Source organism: Lepisosteus platostomus, chromosome 12, assembly GCF_059453375.1.
Source record: "Lepisosteus platostomus isolate fLepPlt1 chromosome 12, fLepPlt1.hap1, whole genome shotgun sequence".
Lineage (NCBI taxonomy): Eukaryota > Metazoa > Chordata > Actinopteri > Semionotiformes > Lepisosteidae > Lepisosteus > Lepisosteus platostomus.
Window position 1 is genome coordinate 32147907 of NC_142622.1, and position 20134 is coordinate 32168040.

Consider the following 20134-nt stretch of genomic DNA (forward strand, 5'->3'; position numbering starts at 1 on the left):
ATTCAACAATGTGAACAAGTGCAGAATAGTACATGTGGGTCGCAAGAGTGCAGTTTAAGCAGTATAAAGTAGTACACACTCTTGATTTAGAACTGGAAGGTTGTCAGTTCAAAGATTAAAACCCTGAGCTAAACCCAGAGGATCTTATTGTCCCCTTTAACAACGTTCTTCACTCGGATTGCTCCAGTATACAAATGTATAAAAATACAAGTTTTGTATTAAACTCTCAGGTAAATAAAGTATTATAAACACAAAAATGAGGAAGTATCTTAAAGTAACCTTTGATAATAGTTAAGGCATTGATTTGTCTTATAAACAACATAGGGAGTAATAAAACTGACAAATGTTTGGATATGTGTTGAGGATTTAAATCCAGATTAAGTTAATCAGATTATGCAATGCATTTTTAAGTCCTTGTTTATGGTTGTGGTTACGGTTATAAACAGGAAATTGCTGTTCTGGAATCATTTTTGAAGAAGAGAAACAAGGTTAATTCCTGACCTTAAGACTTTTATCCACACTTTCGATGAACCCATTCTGTGCTGTGTCAAATAGACTAAAGAGGGATTTGATGTATATAATTAAACGCATCCTTTCATGTCATTGAAGCAAATACTCTAGCCTCTTTCTTTCAAGAAATGGCTGGACGAAATCCATGGATCAATTACTTAAACCTTTTAGTTTTTTTGTGCAGACCAGGTGAGTCTCTAGCTCACAGCAACCTAAGGATAATGCAGTTAATGATATTTGATGTATAAAGCTGGACTTACAATACAATGTGCAATGAAAATAGTTAACTTGGAAAATATTGTCTTAAAATAAACAATATACATTGTGATACAGTATATGCTTGTGATATGTGCTTTAGATATGCAAGATGAATACAAAATAGTGCTTTCATCAAACTGCAAGTCGTAATAATTGCATAATTCCAGGATCTGATTCACAATCTACAATGTATGAAGGGATCACTGAAAGGAATGAAATCTTGAGGACTATATGGAGACCAGACTTCCTTCAAGAAGTGGACCCAGTATACAGGAATGTTAGGATTAAACTAAATGGAAGGTGCTAGAAACACAAAGACTAAAAAGAGGGTTCATATTTTCTATGATCCAGTGTTGTATTTAATAGGCGGCCATTTTCTTTCTATTATAAATTTAAATATGATGGGTGTTCCCTATATGCATACATGCATATAGTAATTCCTCTGGAGAATGTGACCTTTCCACTTTCCTTCTTTCTGTGTTTTTATCCATCTGTATGGCTTTTTATGCCAATGGTCTTCCTATTAGCCATCTTATCTCCTCCTGCCGGGAGGAAGAGTCCCAGACACTATTGGAAAACTGCTTCTGAATGGATAGTATTGTGCTCTCGGGTTAACGTGGGTATGCACCATTGCTGCTGCCTCAGGTTGGACCCCCCCCCACTGATGGGGACTTGACGCCAGGCCTCCGGCGTCACTCAACAGGAACCCAGCCAGTTGCGCTAAAGAGAAAACTCCCTTCAGCCTGAACGCTGCGGTCCCTGCTATTCACGGGGAAGGGCGGTGACATCACCGCGCTGGTAAGCTGGCTCGAACAACCCGCAATGGTGGCCGTATGCGTTACATTCTCCCCTGCTTAATTCACTGTCCTCGGGGAAAGGCCTATCCCATCCCACACCTGACACCAATGTAGCGCTCTCGGGTTCATGTGGGTACATGCTCTCGCCTCTGCCACCTCCGGTTGGCCCCCCACCACTGGTAAGCCAGCTCGAACAACCCGCAATGGTGGCCATATGTGTTACAGTATCATTAGTGGTTCTCAGGACCATAATAGTCTGCATACCTAAAATGGTGTCACTCTGCTTCCACAGGAATATAGTGCTTTCTGCTTATCAGTGGATTTGGAATACTTTCCAATTCAACCTGTCAGGCTGCTGTGCCTATTTAGAACACTAGCCATGTATTTGCAGCAGCCAACCCAACTTGGAAGCCAGAAGTATGGAGTACCATTATGCAACAGGGTCTAACCTAGCAAGTCTAGTATACACAGCGTGGTAGTGATGAAGTATTTCCCATTCCTCACAACTGCATTCTTTTTCAGGGAATCAAAGTTCAGTGTTCAAATTAAAGAGGATAGGCAAAATGTCATTACTATTTTTCATGTGGGTACTAATTACATCTATGAATTGGCTTCATCACTCTGCTCTCCTCCCCACTGATATCTGATGTGTGGTGAGCATTCTGGCGCACTATGGCTGCCGTCGCATCATGCATGTGGATGCTGCACATTGGTGGTGGTGGAGGGGAGTCCCCATTACCTGTAAAGCGTTTTAAGTGGAGTGTCCAGAAAAGCGTTATATTAGTGTAAGCAATTATTAATTAATTATTTTTAAGCATCCCCAAGTATTGGACTATCCCCATAACCTCTTCCCTTTGAACCCAGGTTCACCCTTTCCTGCTGTTTCCTTCTTCCTCTATCCACAGAATGTCTGCTTTCTCTTTGTATGCCTGTTTAGCTGCTTCATGCCTAGCATACCCCAATCTAATGAAAAGGGTAATAAAATGGTCAGTGAGCCTGTAAGTCTTTCCTAATGCACATTATGTCGTCCTGTCTGAATTTATTTTTATACACCAACTATAAAGTGAATATCGGTGAAATCGCTACCACTGCCACTTCAATACCAGATAAGCTGAATAACTTTTATACCTATTTTGAGGCTCAAAACACTGAGCCTGCCATCAAGTTTCCCAGTAAATCAGGGGATTTTGTGCTGAAACACAATACACACATAACATGTAAGTAAAACCCCACAAAGCAGCTGGCCCGTGTGGCGTTTCATCCCAAATCCTCAAAACCCTTGCAGATCAATTAACTTTTGTATCTGCAGACATTTTTCACTTCTCACCACCCCTGTCTGTTGTACCAACATGAAAAGGAAAAAAAATAAATACTGTAACTACCCAAAAAAGCCAATGTAAACATGCCTGAATGACAACCATCCAGTAGCACTCACTTCTGGGACTATGAAGTGTTTAGAAAAGTTAGTAATGACTAACAAATGATTATATTACTCTGGTTTCTTTAGACCCAGACCAGTTTGCATAAGAAACTAACAGATCAGTGGATGATGCCATATCTCTGTCTCCATGTGTTATCCTTGAACAATTTGAAAAGTGGGGCACTTATTAAAGGATGCTTTTTCCGGATTACAGTTCTGCCCAATGCTATTTTAAGAGAGTTTCTGTATTATCCCCGAGGGGCAATTTGCTTTACAGTAGAAGACAATATAAAGAAAACAAACAATACACATGAACAAAAGAATCAGCTGTTAAGCAAGGATTATGACCATAGGTATAAATGATAACTCGAACCTGTTTGTTTTTAAATAGGGCAATCCGTATTTGTGTTCTGAGGGGAGTAATTGGAATTAATTAAACTTAAAGATCTTGGCCTCTGTAACTTCATCTGTAACTGCTTACTGGATTTACCATATCTAACAGGAAACTGGTGGTAAAGATAGGCAGCAAAACACACTGATTCTGAACACTGGAACCCCTCAAGGCTGCTGCCTCAGTCCCAGACTGTATTCATTCTTTACTTATGACTGGTCAGCCAAACACAGTAACAACAATATCATCACATTTGTTGATACCATGATAATAGGCTGATCAGCAATGATGATGAGTCTGCATAGAAGAATGAGGTGGCAGATCTGTCAAAAAGTGGTGTCATTACAGCCTTGTAGTCATCAAGACAAACTAATTGTGGACTTCAGGAGACTCAGACAGAGCCACACTCTGATGTGCATTGATGGAGCATCAATGAAAAATGTTAGCGGTTTCAGATTCCTTGGGTTGTAGGACCCATAATACTGAAGCAATTTAAAAAAGACAAGTGTGCCTCCACTTTCTGAGGCATCTGAGGAAATGTGGGATGAGTCAATGGTTATTCTTGAGTTTTTATCGTTTCATTGTAGAGAGTGCCTTAACAGTTGACATCACCATATGGTACAGAAACATAACCACACAGGACAGGAAGGTCATACAGAGGGTTGTGACATCTGCAAAAAACTCATAGGATTTAACTTACCATCAATTGGTAACTCAACCTTTGCCCTACTAAAACCTGTGCCAAAATACAGATTTATAACAAACTGTTCCCACCTCCACTGTCTGGCAGGGGCCTACGCAGCATCAAAACACAGACCACCAGGTTCAGAAACAGTTTGTATATCCAAGCAGTCATGAATAACTAATAGCTAGATGCAAAATGATTGGCAGACTACTATCCATAACTACCAACTGATTTTTTTGCACATCATATCACACACAGTTGTTTACTATTGTATATTGTAAATTTTATATTCTTTTATATACTACATGTTGTTTCCTACACTCTGTTCCATCGTATTGTATACTGGATGATACGGTTATTGTTATTTTCACCCATCTGTACACTGAAAGACTGAAACAAGCACAAATAAAAATTCCAATGTACTTATTACTTAATTTCAATTCCAATGTAGTTATTACAAATGGCAAATAAACTTTAAATTTGAAACAAACCTAATGACTCTTTACTGGTCTGTAATCATGTATTCTTGTAGTACATATTCTTCTGTACAGCACAGCTACAGTATCACTACTTTACAGCATGACAGCACCCTATGAGGGGACCTCAAGTACACTACTAAGTAACAAATGACTATGTTTCCTTCCTAGTATCACAAATAATACAATTGTGTTACTCAAAATTTTTATTCCATCCATTTTCTAACCACTTATCCAATACTCATGTCATGTGGTGTCCATCGCTCCACTATCATTTGATTTCAGAAGTGCTTCAAAAAACCAAGGAATCGCATGTACTGTATGTGGCACACACATATGAACTGGACTCGAATGCACTATAAGAACCATATCCAACAATGGGATTGTTGTAGGGAATATTTGAGGAATTGTATACACATAATGTAGGAACATAGCATAATGCAATTTACTGCCATAGAAGACCCATAAATCCCATGGTCATGGAGGTACTGGAGCCTACCCCAGCAAGAAATAGGCACAAGGCAGGATACACCCTGGATGGGAAGCCAGTCTATTGTAACAAATCATATTGTAACAAATTTGTCACAGTAAAACTTACTTGTTTACAATTAAGTGTTCACATTTGCATTTGAATAACAGGCCAAGTAAATACTACTTTCCTAGAGTTTTTATGAAGAAATACTAAATTTAAAAGTGTGACTAATGATAAAATTGATACAGTACCTGAAGAAGGTTCCATGGCCAAACCATTGTGTCTCTGTTCTTTTCCTTTCAGCAAGGAATAACCTTTTACTTGTTCCTGATAACAATGTCAAACTATGCCTTGGAGGGGAAAATCCTTAATTTCATATACTTATTGAAGCTGTGAGTGTACAGTATAATGGTGAACAAGTCTATCCCTTCTAATGGCTTCCAAAATTACTATTGCCCTCTAATCCCTAATCCACAGAAAACACAGATGCATACAATGTTATTCTAAATACTTGTCCAAAAGTCAATCTTCTGGGATTAGATTTCTAGCAACTTCATAAATTCCTCTTTTTTATTACTTAAAGAAACATTTGTTTTCTGAAGAACACTGTTCTATTTGCATGATTATCTTTTAGTGTACTTTACTGAATATAAGTTTAGGAATCTGCAGTAGTGTAATACATTTTGTAAGTATAAACAACCTAGTCTGGAAAGGATGGGAAACAAAGTGGAAAATTAACCTATAATACTTGTGATAAACCAAAAATAAACATTAAAGTGTAAACTGTTATGAAAACACTTTCAAAGGGTTTACTACAACATTTAAATAAAAAAGTGCAACCAACATAGACCTGTTACTTTAAAAACAAATTTAGACAAGTATGAACATTTCAAATGTTAAATTACAGATTACTCAAAAGTAATTTGTATTTGACTAGAGTAAAAAAATAAATATGAACCAGGATTATATATTTTTTTAAATATGAACCCACCGGTGCAGTCAAAACAGCATTGAGTTAGTCTTGCTCTGTAAATGCCTGGTGAATCCTACAGTACATCATCGTCTCATTACTCTAGTCTAGGAAGAATAATTTTAAACCATACAAAGCAGGAATGTTTCTTTGTTAAGCAAGTGCCAGATTAAAAGTGTTATTGGGTTGTAGGTGGTTGACATATGCGTTTACTAAACATGTCACGCAGGTGCTAGGAAGGTTTAATTTCACTGGGCTAAAGCATGAAATTGATGACAGATTGAATGTGAAAGTCTTGTGACCCTTGTCATGTGAGGACAAACATTACTTTGTTGAAAAACAAAGGGATATTATTGATGGCACTATTACTGTAATAACAGTTTTAGGAAGGTCAGCCCCCTGGGTGTAATTGAGAGTTTGATTGCTCACCTATCAAAGTCATATTTGGTGTTTCAGTGGCCTAGTGTATACTAGACTGGTGTCTGTAGTATACATTGAAAGAGTGGCCATTTTACCCACCTTTCCCTCATTGTTTCACCACAGTATGATGAAGTCTACAGTCAGATATCTAATTTTCTAGAGCCAGACATCTAATCTAGGCTTAATCTTCCATGATGCAGTCTACAATTGCTATTCTGTACTTCATTTGTTCGCTCAGGGACATACTCAAGAAAGTTATCTTTCTGTTGGCTCTTAAAAAAAGACATTTACACACTCTCCTAGAGCTATGTCACAGCTAGAAAAAGGAAATCCCTCTTATGTTCAGTTCCTGAGACTATAAGATAAGATCACTTTATTGGACATATACAGTACAATTTCTTGTATTAGGAATTGAGCATAGCCTCCTTTCATTGTATTTCTTAGATTCTGACATTCTTTAGTATCTTTAATTATATATATAACTTTCTTGTTTCTTATTTTTTATTTTAAAAAAGTCTCTTGGCTGTCAAACAGAAACTAATTAAGTCTTAAAAATCTTCAAGAAGCTGGCAGTCAAACAAAAGGTTGATTCAAATCAATTTAAACTTTATTGAAAACCAGTATGCTGTAAATTACAGTATGTATAATTGTAAAGATACTACAGTAATTTAAACACACTGGCAAAGACTTTTATCAATGTCATTGGATAACAGTGATTTTGTTTAAACCTTTGAAAAAAAGACATTTAATATTGATTAAACTGCACCTTTTCTACCTTCTAACCCGATCTGAACAGATCTCAGAAGTTAAGCCAGGCTGGGTCTAGTCAGTGCAGGAATGGGAAACCTCAAAGTAAGATCAGTTTGCTGCTGTAAGTAGTATTAGTGGCCCTCTTCTCTCTCAGAATTTCCAAACTTATACCCTGGTAAGATGATGTAAGGCAGTTACATTCTTTTGTATGTGATATTAAACCAGCATCTTCACTATTTGATTATTAAATATCCCCTAGAAGTGTTTTTTTTACAATAGGAATATTAACCCCAGTGTCTTAATTTCACTGTGGAATCACATCCAGGCATTCACCAAAATCTTTCTTAATTCAGTCTGTGAAGTATTTTCTTCTTGCTTTTTTACATGTCATGCTGTATCGCAGGGGTACTGAAATACAATGACTGCTCTGAATCACCTACTGTATTGGTAGATATGGCCATCAGTGGAGGATGAAATGAGTTCCTGTCATTATATAAGCGCTATGAGATTCTTTGGGATGAAAAATTCTATAGAACTTCAAAAAATATAATATGCAAAAATAATATAATTATTATCCATTCTGTCTGTTATATACATTTATCACTTCTCTTCTTCTTCTTCTTTTTCACAGCCTTAGTCCCAGACTGTCCTGGTGTCATCTGCTTTGGTTGCTCTTCTCCACTTGTCTCTGTCGAGCACATCTTCCTCACTCACTTCACATACCTCCATATCTTTTCTCACACAATCTATCCATCTCTTTCTAGGCCTGCCTCTTCCTCTGTTACCTTCCACCTCAAATTCCATTACCCTCTTTGTTACTTCCTCAACGTCCCTCCTCATGATATGTCCATACCACCGTAACCTCGCCTCTCGCATCTTCTCAACCACATCCACCATCCTACATCGTCTACGGATTTCTTCATTTCTGATCTTATCCTTCATTGAAATCTGCAGAATTCATCTCAACATCCTCATTTCAGTTCTTCTCATCAAGTTCTCTTCCCTCTTTCCAACTGCCAAGCATTCAGCTCAATATAGTAGTACAGGTCTAATCACAGTCTTGTACATTTTGCACTTTATCTTTCTAGGAATTTTGCTGTCACAGATTATTCCAGTTATTTCTCTCCACTTGTTCCATCCAGCTTTCACTCTTTGTTTTACTGCCTCCAGTGTTTCTCTTCCCTTTACCAGTTTTGATCCAAGGTATTTAAAGCCATCAACCTGTTTCAGGTTTCCTCCATTTGTCTCCTCAACATTGGTCATAGTATCTCCTCTTCTCTCCATTACCATTATTTCAGATTTTTCTGCATTCATTTTCAGTCCACCCTTTTCCAGACTCCTCTGCCATTTGAACACTTTCTCCTGTAGTTCTACTTCTGAATCTGCCATCAGTGCCACATCATCAGCAAAGATGAGTTCCCAAGGCACTTCTGTTCTTACCTCCTCTGTCAGTGTGTCAATAATGTTTATGAAAAGGAAAGGACTTAGTGCTGATCCTTGGTGTACTCCAACTGTGATTTCAAACTCTTTTGTCTCTCCCCGTTGTGTTACCATCTTCGTAGTTGCATCTCTATAGGTTGCTTGAACTAACTTCACCATGCTTTCCGGTACTCCTTTCTTCCTCAAGCACCAATACACCACCTCTCTGGGCACACGGTCATATGCCTTCTCCAAGTCCAGAAAGGCCACATACAGCTTTTTCCCTTTTTCTAGTGTCTTCTCCTGTAACTGTCTCATCACAAAAATGGCATCTGTTGTGCTTTTCCCCGCTGAGAATCCAAATTGTGAGTTGTGGATCCTGACTATCTTCCTGAGTCTCTTGTCATTTATCACTTCTCAATCCTAAGTATTACATTACCATAAATGCTTAAGAATTTATTTTCTTTATTAACAGCCTTTTCAAAATGTGATTCTATACCATAAGATATGCTCTGATTCTATCAATTTTTTAATACAAAAAATTTTGATATGTTAAAGAAGACATACTGTATTATTCCTGAATGTTTTTTGACTATCCCCTAGAAGCCTTTTGTCATACAGATTTTCTAATTATAGTTCTCATAAAATTACATGAAATAGACTTAAGACTTACCTGTCTTTAATAAGTAGATTTGATTTTGTCACTTTTTTATGGATGTATTTTCCAGTCAATGAATATTACCCCTGTCCTGAATGACTGCTAAAATGCTCTATTAACATTCTATGAATAACATCTTTTTTCCTTACATACAACTGGTAGAATACCATTAGACCCTATAAAGATTTGTTTTCCTTAAATGCTTCTATCACCTGTACCACTGCTGCCTTTTTATTGCTCAGAGTTTATTGTAGAACATTGTCTTTGATCATACTGAGGGATGTTGTCAATTACTTCCTTGGTATTCATCAAGTATAAAACATAAAATAATCATTTAATATATTAGCTATTTGCAATTATAGCTGACACACTTTACTTCATTGTTTACTGTTCTTTTGCAGTTTAATGTCGAAAAACACTATTTTAGTATCTAATGCAATTGTATTTTATATATCTGTCAGCTTCTCCTAATATCCTCTACTCACTTGTGCTTCAGGTAGTCAAATTATTGTAGTCAAATTCTTTATCGGATGCTGTATCTGTATCTTTTCATGAAGTGGTTTCTTTCTACTTCTCTTTTCTTAATTGGTTTATTAAACAGAGTGGGACACTGATTTCTCAATCTGTTGTACTATGTTTTGTGGTGAATCTGTTATTTGCTTCTAACAGAATAATCTAATAGAATATTGTGTTGCCATCCATTCTCTGTTGATTCCCTATCCATTCTGTCCTATCCTATTTAGTCTGCTTTCAGAAAATTGTAAACCTGTAAAAATTCAAAATATACCTCAAAGGATACTGTTTTACAAACACTTATACTGTAGTTCTCTTTATTCTCTTTCTAGATTAAAAATACTGGTAATAGCTCTTGTAGAAGCTGTGGAAAACAGTGTGAGGAATCAGTCATTAACCATGTTTACCATTTCACTTTAATCTTCTGATATCTCTGAAGACATTACCCAGTCTAGTATAAACTAAAATCTCAAATAATTGCTTTTTCCTTTACACATTTTTCATTTAATTATTATAGGAAGATTGCATTATAATTGATATCTGAATGTGGTGGTTTAAAGCATGCTCTTAACACCAAGACCTTTAAATACCATTCATAGGCCTGACACAAATAGATCCCAAGAACATGGTTTATCCAGGCTACATACAGTTCCATTAAAAAGAATCTGCCTTCTTTCAGATGTTCTGAAATGTTCCATATTATCACCAATGAATTTTATCAGTGTCGTATGGTTCCTAGTGAAATGTTAAGGGAGCCGAGTGAACAAATAAAACATAGTTTGGTGCTTATTTCATGTGTTTCATAAACAATCATCCAACATTCAATAGCCCTATGTGATAAAGTTTGAGCCCCCCTAGTTCAACCAATTCAATTAAAGAATTGGGGACACGTGTGAATAATTTATTAAACAATCAGGGCAAATATTGGTCAACCCTAATCTATTAAAGAGCTCACAAACATTGGCTCTCATCATCACAGTATTTCAAAATATATTCCTGAAGACCTCAGAAAAAAGGTCATTGATGCCTATCACTCTGGAAGCGGTAACAAAAACATTTCTAACACTCTGGAGCACCACCAATCCTCAAACAGAGACATTGAAATGGAGAAGATTTAGAACAAAAGTTTGGTTTTCCTGTTAAAATCAGTCCAAAAATGCATTGTAAAATCATCCAGGAAGTCCCACAAAATCCCAGAACAATATTCAGGTACCTGCAGGTTTCTTTTGCTGTGGCTAAAGTGAATGTTAATGACTCTGCAATCATAAAAGTACAAGATAAAAATGGGATTCTTGGAAGAGTAGCAAGATGGAAACCATTCCTCACTTAAAAATAACACTGAGCAACAATAAAATACAGTACCAAACATGGTTTTGGTATTGTCATGGATGCCTCAAGACCTGAATGAACTTCCATTGAAGAGGAGATCATGTTGAAGCTGTTGTGCAATTGGGCCATGCAGCAAGACAATAATCCCAAACATACAAGAGAATGGACGAAGAAGAAGAAATTCAATGTTTTGGAATAGCCAAGTCAAATTCCAAACCTGAACCCCATGGAAATTTGTGTCAGGATCTGAAACCAGCAATAGATATTAGAAAAGCCCCAAATGTTGCTGAGTTGAAGCAATTTGTCATGGAGCAAGGGGTCAAAATTCCAATACAGTGACGTGAGAGACTAGCCAAGTTGGCATTACCTTTTTCACACGGGGACATTGGATATTGGATGACTTTGTTTATTAAATAAATTAAACAAGCAAACGTTGGTGTTATTTGTTTACTCAGACTCCCTTTATACAGAATAACACTAAGACCCACAAGAAGCTCTGATAAGATTCATTAAAATAGTTTTTCACAGATCTGGACCTGTTACTGAATTACGTTTTTGTTATATATTGCTACACTTCAAATGCTTTCATTTTTTCTGTCTCTGCAGAACATTTTGTATCCACTAATATTCGTATTTGTCACCATCACTGCTTGCCATTTTTTTGTGAAATGTTTGGTGAATGGGATATTGATAATTCATTTACTGTTAACAAAGTAGGACTTGTTTATTTTACATTTGATCATCTTTAACACATTAAACTAATTGCACAGACAAGCACCTCACTAATGCTTACCATTTCTATTTTTGTTGATCTTGTATTCATTGATCCAATAAATATTTCCCAGCAAACTGCTGTATTGGCTTTAGGAATAATATGCGTGGTGTTCACAGTGTTCTTCTTATACTTGAGAATACAGAATGGAAGTATACACTTAAATACAATGCAAAGCTAATGCCCAATGACACGCATAGTACTGCTTCCTAACTCATTGAAGACAACGGGGCAGGAAATAATAGTGCAGACAGCACAATCACAAATTAATTTTAACCATTCTAAATCTATGACTTATTTTTCTTTAAAACCTAATAAGGAATTGTTTCTGATAAACACTACATCACCCGTACAATTGTGAAATCCCAACAAATATAGACTCTGATCTCTCCTAATGCCTTTTGTTCCTATAGAAATAACGCTGCATAGTTCCCTGGTTTCACTTTAAATTATTGCAGTACTTTATAATGTAAGAGTCTGTATCAGGCTACACCTGGATCAGTATGGAGCGAACAGAACAGATGTGTGAGGTGTTCGGATGGGTCCGGGGGCAGGCCGTAGTAATCCTGGGGGCAGAGGTTGAGTCTGAAAGAGAGTTCCAGCTGCAGGGGAGCGCAAGGAGAAGGGAGAGCCGACAGCTACTGCTGCAGCTGCTGCAGCAGCAGCTATGTGATTCGGTAATATTCTGGCTGGCAATGGCTTCCCTATTTCCTTCCTCAAAGCAAGCTTTACCTGTGGGGGAAGAAAAAAAAACCCAAAATAAAAAGGCATAGACTAAGTATATCTTTTTTTTAATTACCATTTGTATAGATTAGACTCTAATGATAAAACATCAGTGAGAGTCAGGGGGTTGAGTAATGACTTCCATAAATCAATTCCAATTGAAATCAGTCCCACACTCAGCAAGCCTGTTCTTTTCTCTGTTTTGCATTTCATGGTATCTCTTCCACCCTCAGCAGATGGACAGACTGTCAGTGTGGAATATTAACTTTTTATTCAAACCCTTTATGTTTCTTAAATTATAGAGATGAATTTATGTGTATGTTGTAGGATACATACAATTTTGGACTGCTCATTGTACAAACCATCCCATTTTCTTTTCCTTTTAGAGGAAGATTACCTACAGTAGATACGCTCCCTGTGCCACATGATTACAGGCAGATTTTCAAGGAATTTCAGTCAAAACAATATTGATTCTAGTGAAAAATGTAATTCAATGTTTACTCCCCCAGTTCATCTGTTAATAGTTATTGATTCATTAGTTCAATTCAATTCAATTCAATTCAATTCAACTTTATTGTCATTAAATTTACACAGGTGCATAGTATAATGAAAAGTGTTTCTCATTAGTCACTCAGGTGCAGTATATAAATAGGACAGAAGATAAGACAATAGACAGTTACACAACAGCAATAACAGTAACATGTAATAACATAAACAAAAAAAAGTTTACTTTTGAATATCAGTGAAATTGTGTTTGAATTATCCTAATAACTGTCTAACCTCCAGGTTCTTCTCTCCAATTGAAGGAAAATAACCCTATTTTGGAGTCACCTGGAAAATCTCCATGCTTCCATTTTTCCATTGGAAAAAAGTATCCAGTAAACAAATATGTTTCTGTATTGGTAGATGGAAAGTTATTTATAAGTTAGCAATATTTTTATCCTTACAAAATTAATATTTTAAATTAGAAATTAAATTGTAAAATTGTACTTGTAACTTAATATATATGTATTTGTAATTCATGTTTTTATACTACTTTGTATCTTCTTTTCACAGGATACCAAAATTATATAAAGAAAGCTAGCAATTACGTTGAATGAGACATACACTTACTGATTGTGCAGTCGTTCCTCTTTGGGATTTATTATAAGGACTGTATTTGGGTTTGGGGGGTTTTCCAGCAGCTCTGTCTTTGTGTCTTCTACTGCTAATGTGCTAAAAGGAAGAAAAAATACTTGATAAAGATAAAGGACTTGATGGAAAGAATATATAAAATCTTTCACTAAGGTAAGGTATAGTGTTAGGCTTAAAACTAGCTCAGTGTAGTGGAAATTTAACAAACAATAATGAATGTGTTAATAGGGTGACACACACTTTACAATGTTAGTCAATTTTTCCTCTGTAATAACACACTACTATGCTGTAATGAAGAGCAGATTGTTTTTTTTGCTCATATAAATATCATGCTAGCTTTCCTTTCGTCAGATTTCAGTATTTTATTTTCTTTCAGAATCTCAAGATTCAAGATGTTTTATAAGATAAATCACACCACATGACAGAAAGATAACTTCAATATTTCAGCTTTCTCTTGCAACTGAACATTTTCATCTTCCTTTAAGGACTAGTGATGTCTCTGTTGTAAATTCACTCCTTTTCTTTTAATACCTTTTCATAATATAAAATTTACTTTAGAAGTTCATATTCTTCAAGTGACGCTATATTGATGAATAGACAAAAAGGGTAACAAATCTCATGCTTGTTAATTAAAACTTCCTTCTTGTTCATTTGAACAGCAGTCATTCAAATCCACCAGAAACAAACATAACCTTTGTTGAAGGTTATTGAAAAAACTATACAGTGCATTTTTTGCACTACTAGCAGATAAAACTGCAAACAGGTTTTTAGGCAAGGTAGCTTTGCCACATTAGAAAATTTACAGACTCACCTGTTTGAGCTGTGTCTCTGAGTTGACATGCACGTCACAGATTTCACAGTGAAATGTTTTGTTCTGTAGCCCAGTCACTACCTTGGTAGCTGGAACAGATTTGCCTTTGACACCAGGCCTTGGGAAGGATTTGATTGTTCCACTGCCACTTCTTGCTTCTAACATAGTCTTGTGCTTTGTACCTGTTATGACAGTATTGAAAATTTAAAACCCTCAGATGTTAACTGAAAAGAAAAGTGGTACACAATAACTTTCCCGTTTCTATACTGTATTTTCAATTTAACAATACCCTATAAAGAAACTTTTCTGTAAAGGTAAGAATTATTGCTAATGGTTAATATGTTTATGACCTATACCTCTTCCAGCAAAATTGATTCTGGAGGTATGGCATGCAGCACCATCTATAATAAAATTATAAGTCTGGTCATAGCAGGGTTTCCTGTAGGATTGTAATATAGCCCTCCATTGAAGAACACTTGGTTGCCGTATGCCATACCTCTGCTGGGAGAGACAGAATGGGCTGAAACTTCCTCCCTGGGCACCACAGAGTCCTACATAAGAACATAAGAACATAAGAAAGGTTACAAACGAGAGGAAGCCATTTGGCCCATCTAACCCGTTTGGTTGTAGCTAATTGATCCAAGGATCTCATCTAGATGTTTTTGAAAGAAACTAGCTGGTTTCCTGCTGCAGTTCGTGATATGAATGCCGTTGAATACAATGGGAAATTTGTGGATCAAAAAGTGCATAAGAAGTGATTTCTTGAAATTTTGTAAAATAATCGGAGAAAATAAAAACTTATTTTTTTTAGTAGTTTTACAGTCTTGGTGATCTGATGCTTTCATATACTATATGATATCAAAGCTATAACATACTGTATACAATCAATATATCCATTTTAGGTTACTATCCATATTTTATATTTTAGGCTATAGTCCGTATTAGATTAATATCATGGATGGTTAAATTCACAGTGAAGATAAATCATCCTATGAAGGCAGGTCACTGTGTACAGTATATATTTCAAAGTTACAAAAACTAAAACCCAATATGTGATTTATTTTTTCTTGCATCAATTGTTCAATGAACTGTTTACAAAAACAGGCAGTCAAGCAGCCTTTCTATGACTCCTAATAACCTCTTTGATGTATTTAGAAATTTTAATGTTGTGGTCCATCACATTTGTCCTTTTATCTTTTTTTCTAGCAAATGGTATGAACTGCTCTTTCAATGACATTTCCATCTTACTAACCTTTCATTGATAATTGGCCCTTTCGCTACACATTAGTGTCTTTCTCACTTTCTCTCATGCATTAATTTGACTGGAATACATAGGCACATGAAGCACAGATGCCATTTCACCTAACTAACTCTATCATGCCTTTAATTCCTAAATCTATAGCGAATTTAATTAATTAATAAAAGTTTTCAAAGATATGTCATATTTATCCTCAGCACTAGTTTTAAAACAGATGGGCTGGACTGCTGATTCGTTACAAAACTCATTCAATGCAGCAGTACCCAAACTACTGTATATAGTAATACAGTAAACAAACATGTCTAGTTTCAGAGAATATTACAGAGACAAACAACCGTTATCATTCACCAGAAAGGACATAAGTAAGTTCCCAGTAAAACTAAAATGCACTGGCAAGTGACTTTAATTTATTAGACTTTCAAAGCAATGAGGGGCAAACTTTTGTGAAGTACATTCATAAAGCAAGTGCTTGGTGGTAAGCAGTGGCACATTTCTATTTTCTGTATCTTTGTATAAAAGCCTGTTCCTGGAAAGATAATGACAGGGCTGCTGAGATAGAAAAAGAAATTGCCATGGCTTACCGCTGTTATGTGCTTCCAACTGTGAGGCAGAGTTGACAGCTACCTTGCATAGAGAGCAATAGAGCAGTCGTTTAGCTTTTTCTTCCTCTGTCTCCATTGGAGGGCAGGCCTTGCTGCCAGTTGGTGACCCTTCTTTCTTGCTTGCCCCAAAGGTTATTTCTGTACTTGTAGTCGTGGTGCAGTTTGTCAATGCTGTTCCTGTGGCTGTTGTTGATAATGGCAATAGTGGTGTCCCTGTTGTGCTATCTGATGTTAAACAAAGGAAGAGAAGGAGTGATACGATAGTGGATAATGATGCTATTGCAATAAGGTGATTTTAATGTCACATTATAATGGACTACAGGTGCTTTTCCCTAATTTACACCACACTTCACATGAGATGTAAAATAAACAAATGAAACAACGCTTGAAAGCAGGATAATCCTTCCCCTTATTAATGTCTTTTGAAAGCATTCAGAATGGTATCTAATTAAAGACCACAAATTACCCAAGACATCTGTACCAATCTGCAATGAAACCACAAAATGCATCTGTTATGTTGCTAAGGACAGTTGTTCCATGGCAGGAGTTTAAATAGATAATGTTATGAAAAAAAAATATGTATTTGCATTTAGGAGAACATAGTAGGGTGATTGTTTATGCAATAGCTCTTCAGTAAAATGAGCAATATTTTTAATAAAGAGAAATGTTAAATGCATGTTTAAAGGATAAGAATATGATAAAACTTGATAATGGTACTGTATACTGTACATTCTTACTCTCTTTGGAAACACTAAATAAGCTCAACCACATTATTAGGGTTATGTAACACTCAACTTTACATAAAACCATTGCAAATTAATTTACAAAAACCGATTTGTGTACCTTTACTGATACATATACAGTATGTAATTTGGATCTATTTATAGACATATACTATATGGTTTCCTCAAATTATTTTCCACTATTTATTAAATTAGTTTTCATTTTTATGTCTACAAATGCTACAAAGTTTGCTACAAATTAATTTAATCCAAGATTTTTTTATTGCAGAATATAATGTACTGTATTTATTTGTTAAAAATATGTTAATCTGAGCTAAACTAAGGATATAATAGAACTGATACCTAGTACCATCAAAGTATAATATAGTAAACATGCATATGAATATGAATATGGTTTCCAGAAATTACCTCTTACAGTTGATAAATGACTGTATTGAACAATTCAGTATGTCAATCATATTTGCTTTACAATATCTTAGTATGATCCTTACATTTAGCAATTATGTTTCATATTAATTTGAGGCACCTGGGTTCAATTCATTTGGTGCTATCTGTGTGGAATTTGTATGTTTGGGTGCTCCAGTTTCCTCCTATAGTCCAAATCATTCTACTAGGTTAATTGGCTTCTGGGAAAAACTGTGTGTTCGCCCTCCTATGGACTGGTGTGCAATCCAGGTTATAACCAGCCTTGCGTCCATTGCTTTTTAGGCATCCTTGAATGGACAATAAACTTGCACCTTGGGCCGCTGTTTAAAGGACTAGGAATGCAACTGAAAGGGGTCTATTTTATACACCACTGTCTATATCACAAACTGGCACCATTCATTAACTCCCTAATGATTAATTGTCTAATAATGGCATCTCCATCTGGTGCACACCAAAGAAGACCATTTTGACTAAGACTATGGGTCAGAGTTTCCGGTCAACAACAAAGATGAAAAAACAACCAGTGAGGACCTTGCTGGGCCTCACCTGGAATGACACGGACAATGCTGAATATTTACTGTATGTTTTAATATGGCTTATATAATTTTTTAACATTAACTTTATTTTTGATCATCTGTGTCTTCCTACCTGTTTACCTGCTTCATGGACCAACAACAACTACTGTACTGTATATGACCATGGCACTTTGTCCATTGTTCCAAACCTTCTGAGTAAAACAATCAAAATGTAAAGTGCAAACAATTCCAGTGGAAACTCAGCTCCCATTTTTCCTGAAGTAATGTATTTCAGTTTGTATGAGAAGGAATAAAACTTGTCATTAAGCAATGCTGAATTCACACTGATCACTTCAATAACCTGATAACAACAGCTCAAAGTAAAAAACACATGAGCAGCCAATATAAAGTGTTGTAGTAGCTAATCCATCAGATTTGAAAATCAAATCGATCAATCATTAGGTGACTATTTGTTCTGTACTATATGTCCATTAAGCTAAAAATCTGTTTTTTCTACTACAAAATACCAATCTATCAGAATTAACTGATACTTTAAAAATGGCTAAAATAGTGGTTAAAGATTTCCAAACAAATGTGTTTCTGCATAAAGAAAGAAAATTATTGAGTCAAAAGAGAAGAACAATGCAAGTCATTTAGGACTTGAATTGCTCTCTGTATAAGAAATTCATAGTAAAAATGCTAAAATATTTTTGTGATCAAGCTTCTTTTAATTAATTTCAGGCAGTTTGTTTCAAACTCAAAGAGCCCTAAGTAGCATTAGACAATTAATGATATATGCTCTGTGCAGAAAGGATTTGTCTACTTCATTTCTGGTACCCACTTTCATTGGATCAGTGGAGTAAAGAGCTCCATATGAATGATATCAATGATAACAGAAGATCCAATGATGACAGGGGAAAGAATGCAGAGGCTCCCAGTGGAAAGCCAATGTTTTTAAGCTGCAGTGAGACCAGCCAACCAAACCTGTTTTAGCTTCTTTCAAGGTCAGAAATGTGAGTTCTTCATTAGTGAAAGTACTAAAGAAGAACAAAGAATAAAGAATAAAGTTCCAGATAAAGAACTGGAAAGTTGCCTCGAAGACCTAAGCAGATCAAGACATGTACTTGAAGGTGCCCAATACACTCCCTGGTAAAAGTGTAAACAAAGAAATAGGGACTAGGTTACCTGACAGCGTAAATTTGGCATTCAAAAATCATTAAATGACATAACTAATTTTGCACTTGACCATTTGCAGATACTGTCGTTATATCACAAATGCTGACCCTTTATTTCTCTAAAGTGTAGAAGAAAAGGGGTGCTTACCTGCATGGGATTTCTGATCAAGCAAAAATGGGTATGCAAGATTTAAATATATATTGAAGATAAAAGAAAGGTATGTCTTCTTTGGAATGTCAAATGTTTTTTATACCCTGATTGAGAAACAAAGCTAATCAAAATAATTTATAGATGAAGCAGAGACTGTTTACATACAGTACAGTAATATATTGTATCATCAGAATATAGTGATATGCACTGTTAAGCACAGTCGGCAGTAACACAGGCCCTACTTGCAGACTAATTGATACTGTATCTTAAGTGGTTCCAAAGGCTATGTAAATGATAGAGATGTAACCTGATACATGCCCCTAGACATCTGAATCTGGTGATCTGGAGACCACAGGTGGTGCGAATAGGCAATAAAACATCAACACCACTCACCCTGAGCACTGGAACCCCACAAGGCTGCTGTCTGAGTCCAAGGTTGTACTCCCTATTTACTCACGACTGCACAACAAGACACAGCAACAACTGCATCATTAAGTTTGCCGATAACACCACTATAATAGGACTGATCAGTGAAGATGACGAGTCCACTTACATGGATGAAATTGTACAGCTGCTTAGGTGGTGTCATAGCAATAACCTGGACTTGAACATAAAGAAAACGAAAGAGCTAATAGTGGACTTTCGGAGACACAGGCCATACACTCACAGCCCACTCAGTATTGATGGAACGGAAGTGGAAACAGTCACCAGCTTTAGGTTTTTGGGAATTCACATCTCTAAAGATCTAACCTGGAC

At 36.1% G+C, this 20134-nt stretch overlaps 1 protein-coding gene across 8 annotated transcripts in view; it reads right to left on the reverse strand.

The window, feature by feature from the left end:
- Positions 1–10027: 10027 nt before the first annotated feature.
- Positions 10028–20134, reverse strand: part of znf385d (zinc finger protein 385D) — a 288683-nt gene continuing 278576 nt past the window's right edge. For 7 of the 8 annotated variants that reach the window (XM_088601649.1, XM_088601651.1, XM_088601648.1 and 4 more), the window contains 4 exons: positions 16348–16593; positions 14509–14690; positions 13677–13778; positions 10028–12572 (listed from right to left, as the gene is read on the reverse strand). In XM_088601649.1, the coding sequence (XP_088457775.1) occupies positions 12339–12572; positions 13677–13778; positions 14509–14690; positions 16348–16593 (764 nt within the window). In that variant the 3' untranslated portion in view covers positions 10028–12338. Of the gene's footprint in view, positions 12573–13676; positions 13779–14508; positions 14691–15004; positions 15060–16347; positions 16594–20134 lie in introns of those variants that run through there. The other variant, XM_088601654.1, reaches the window with a different exon arrangement.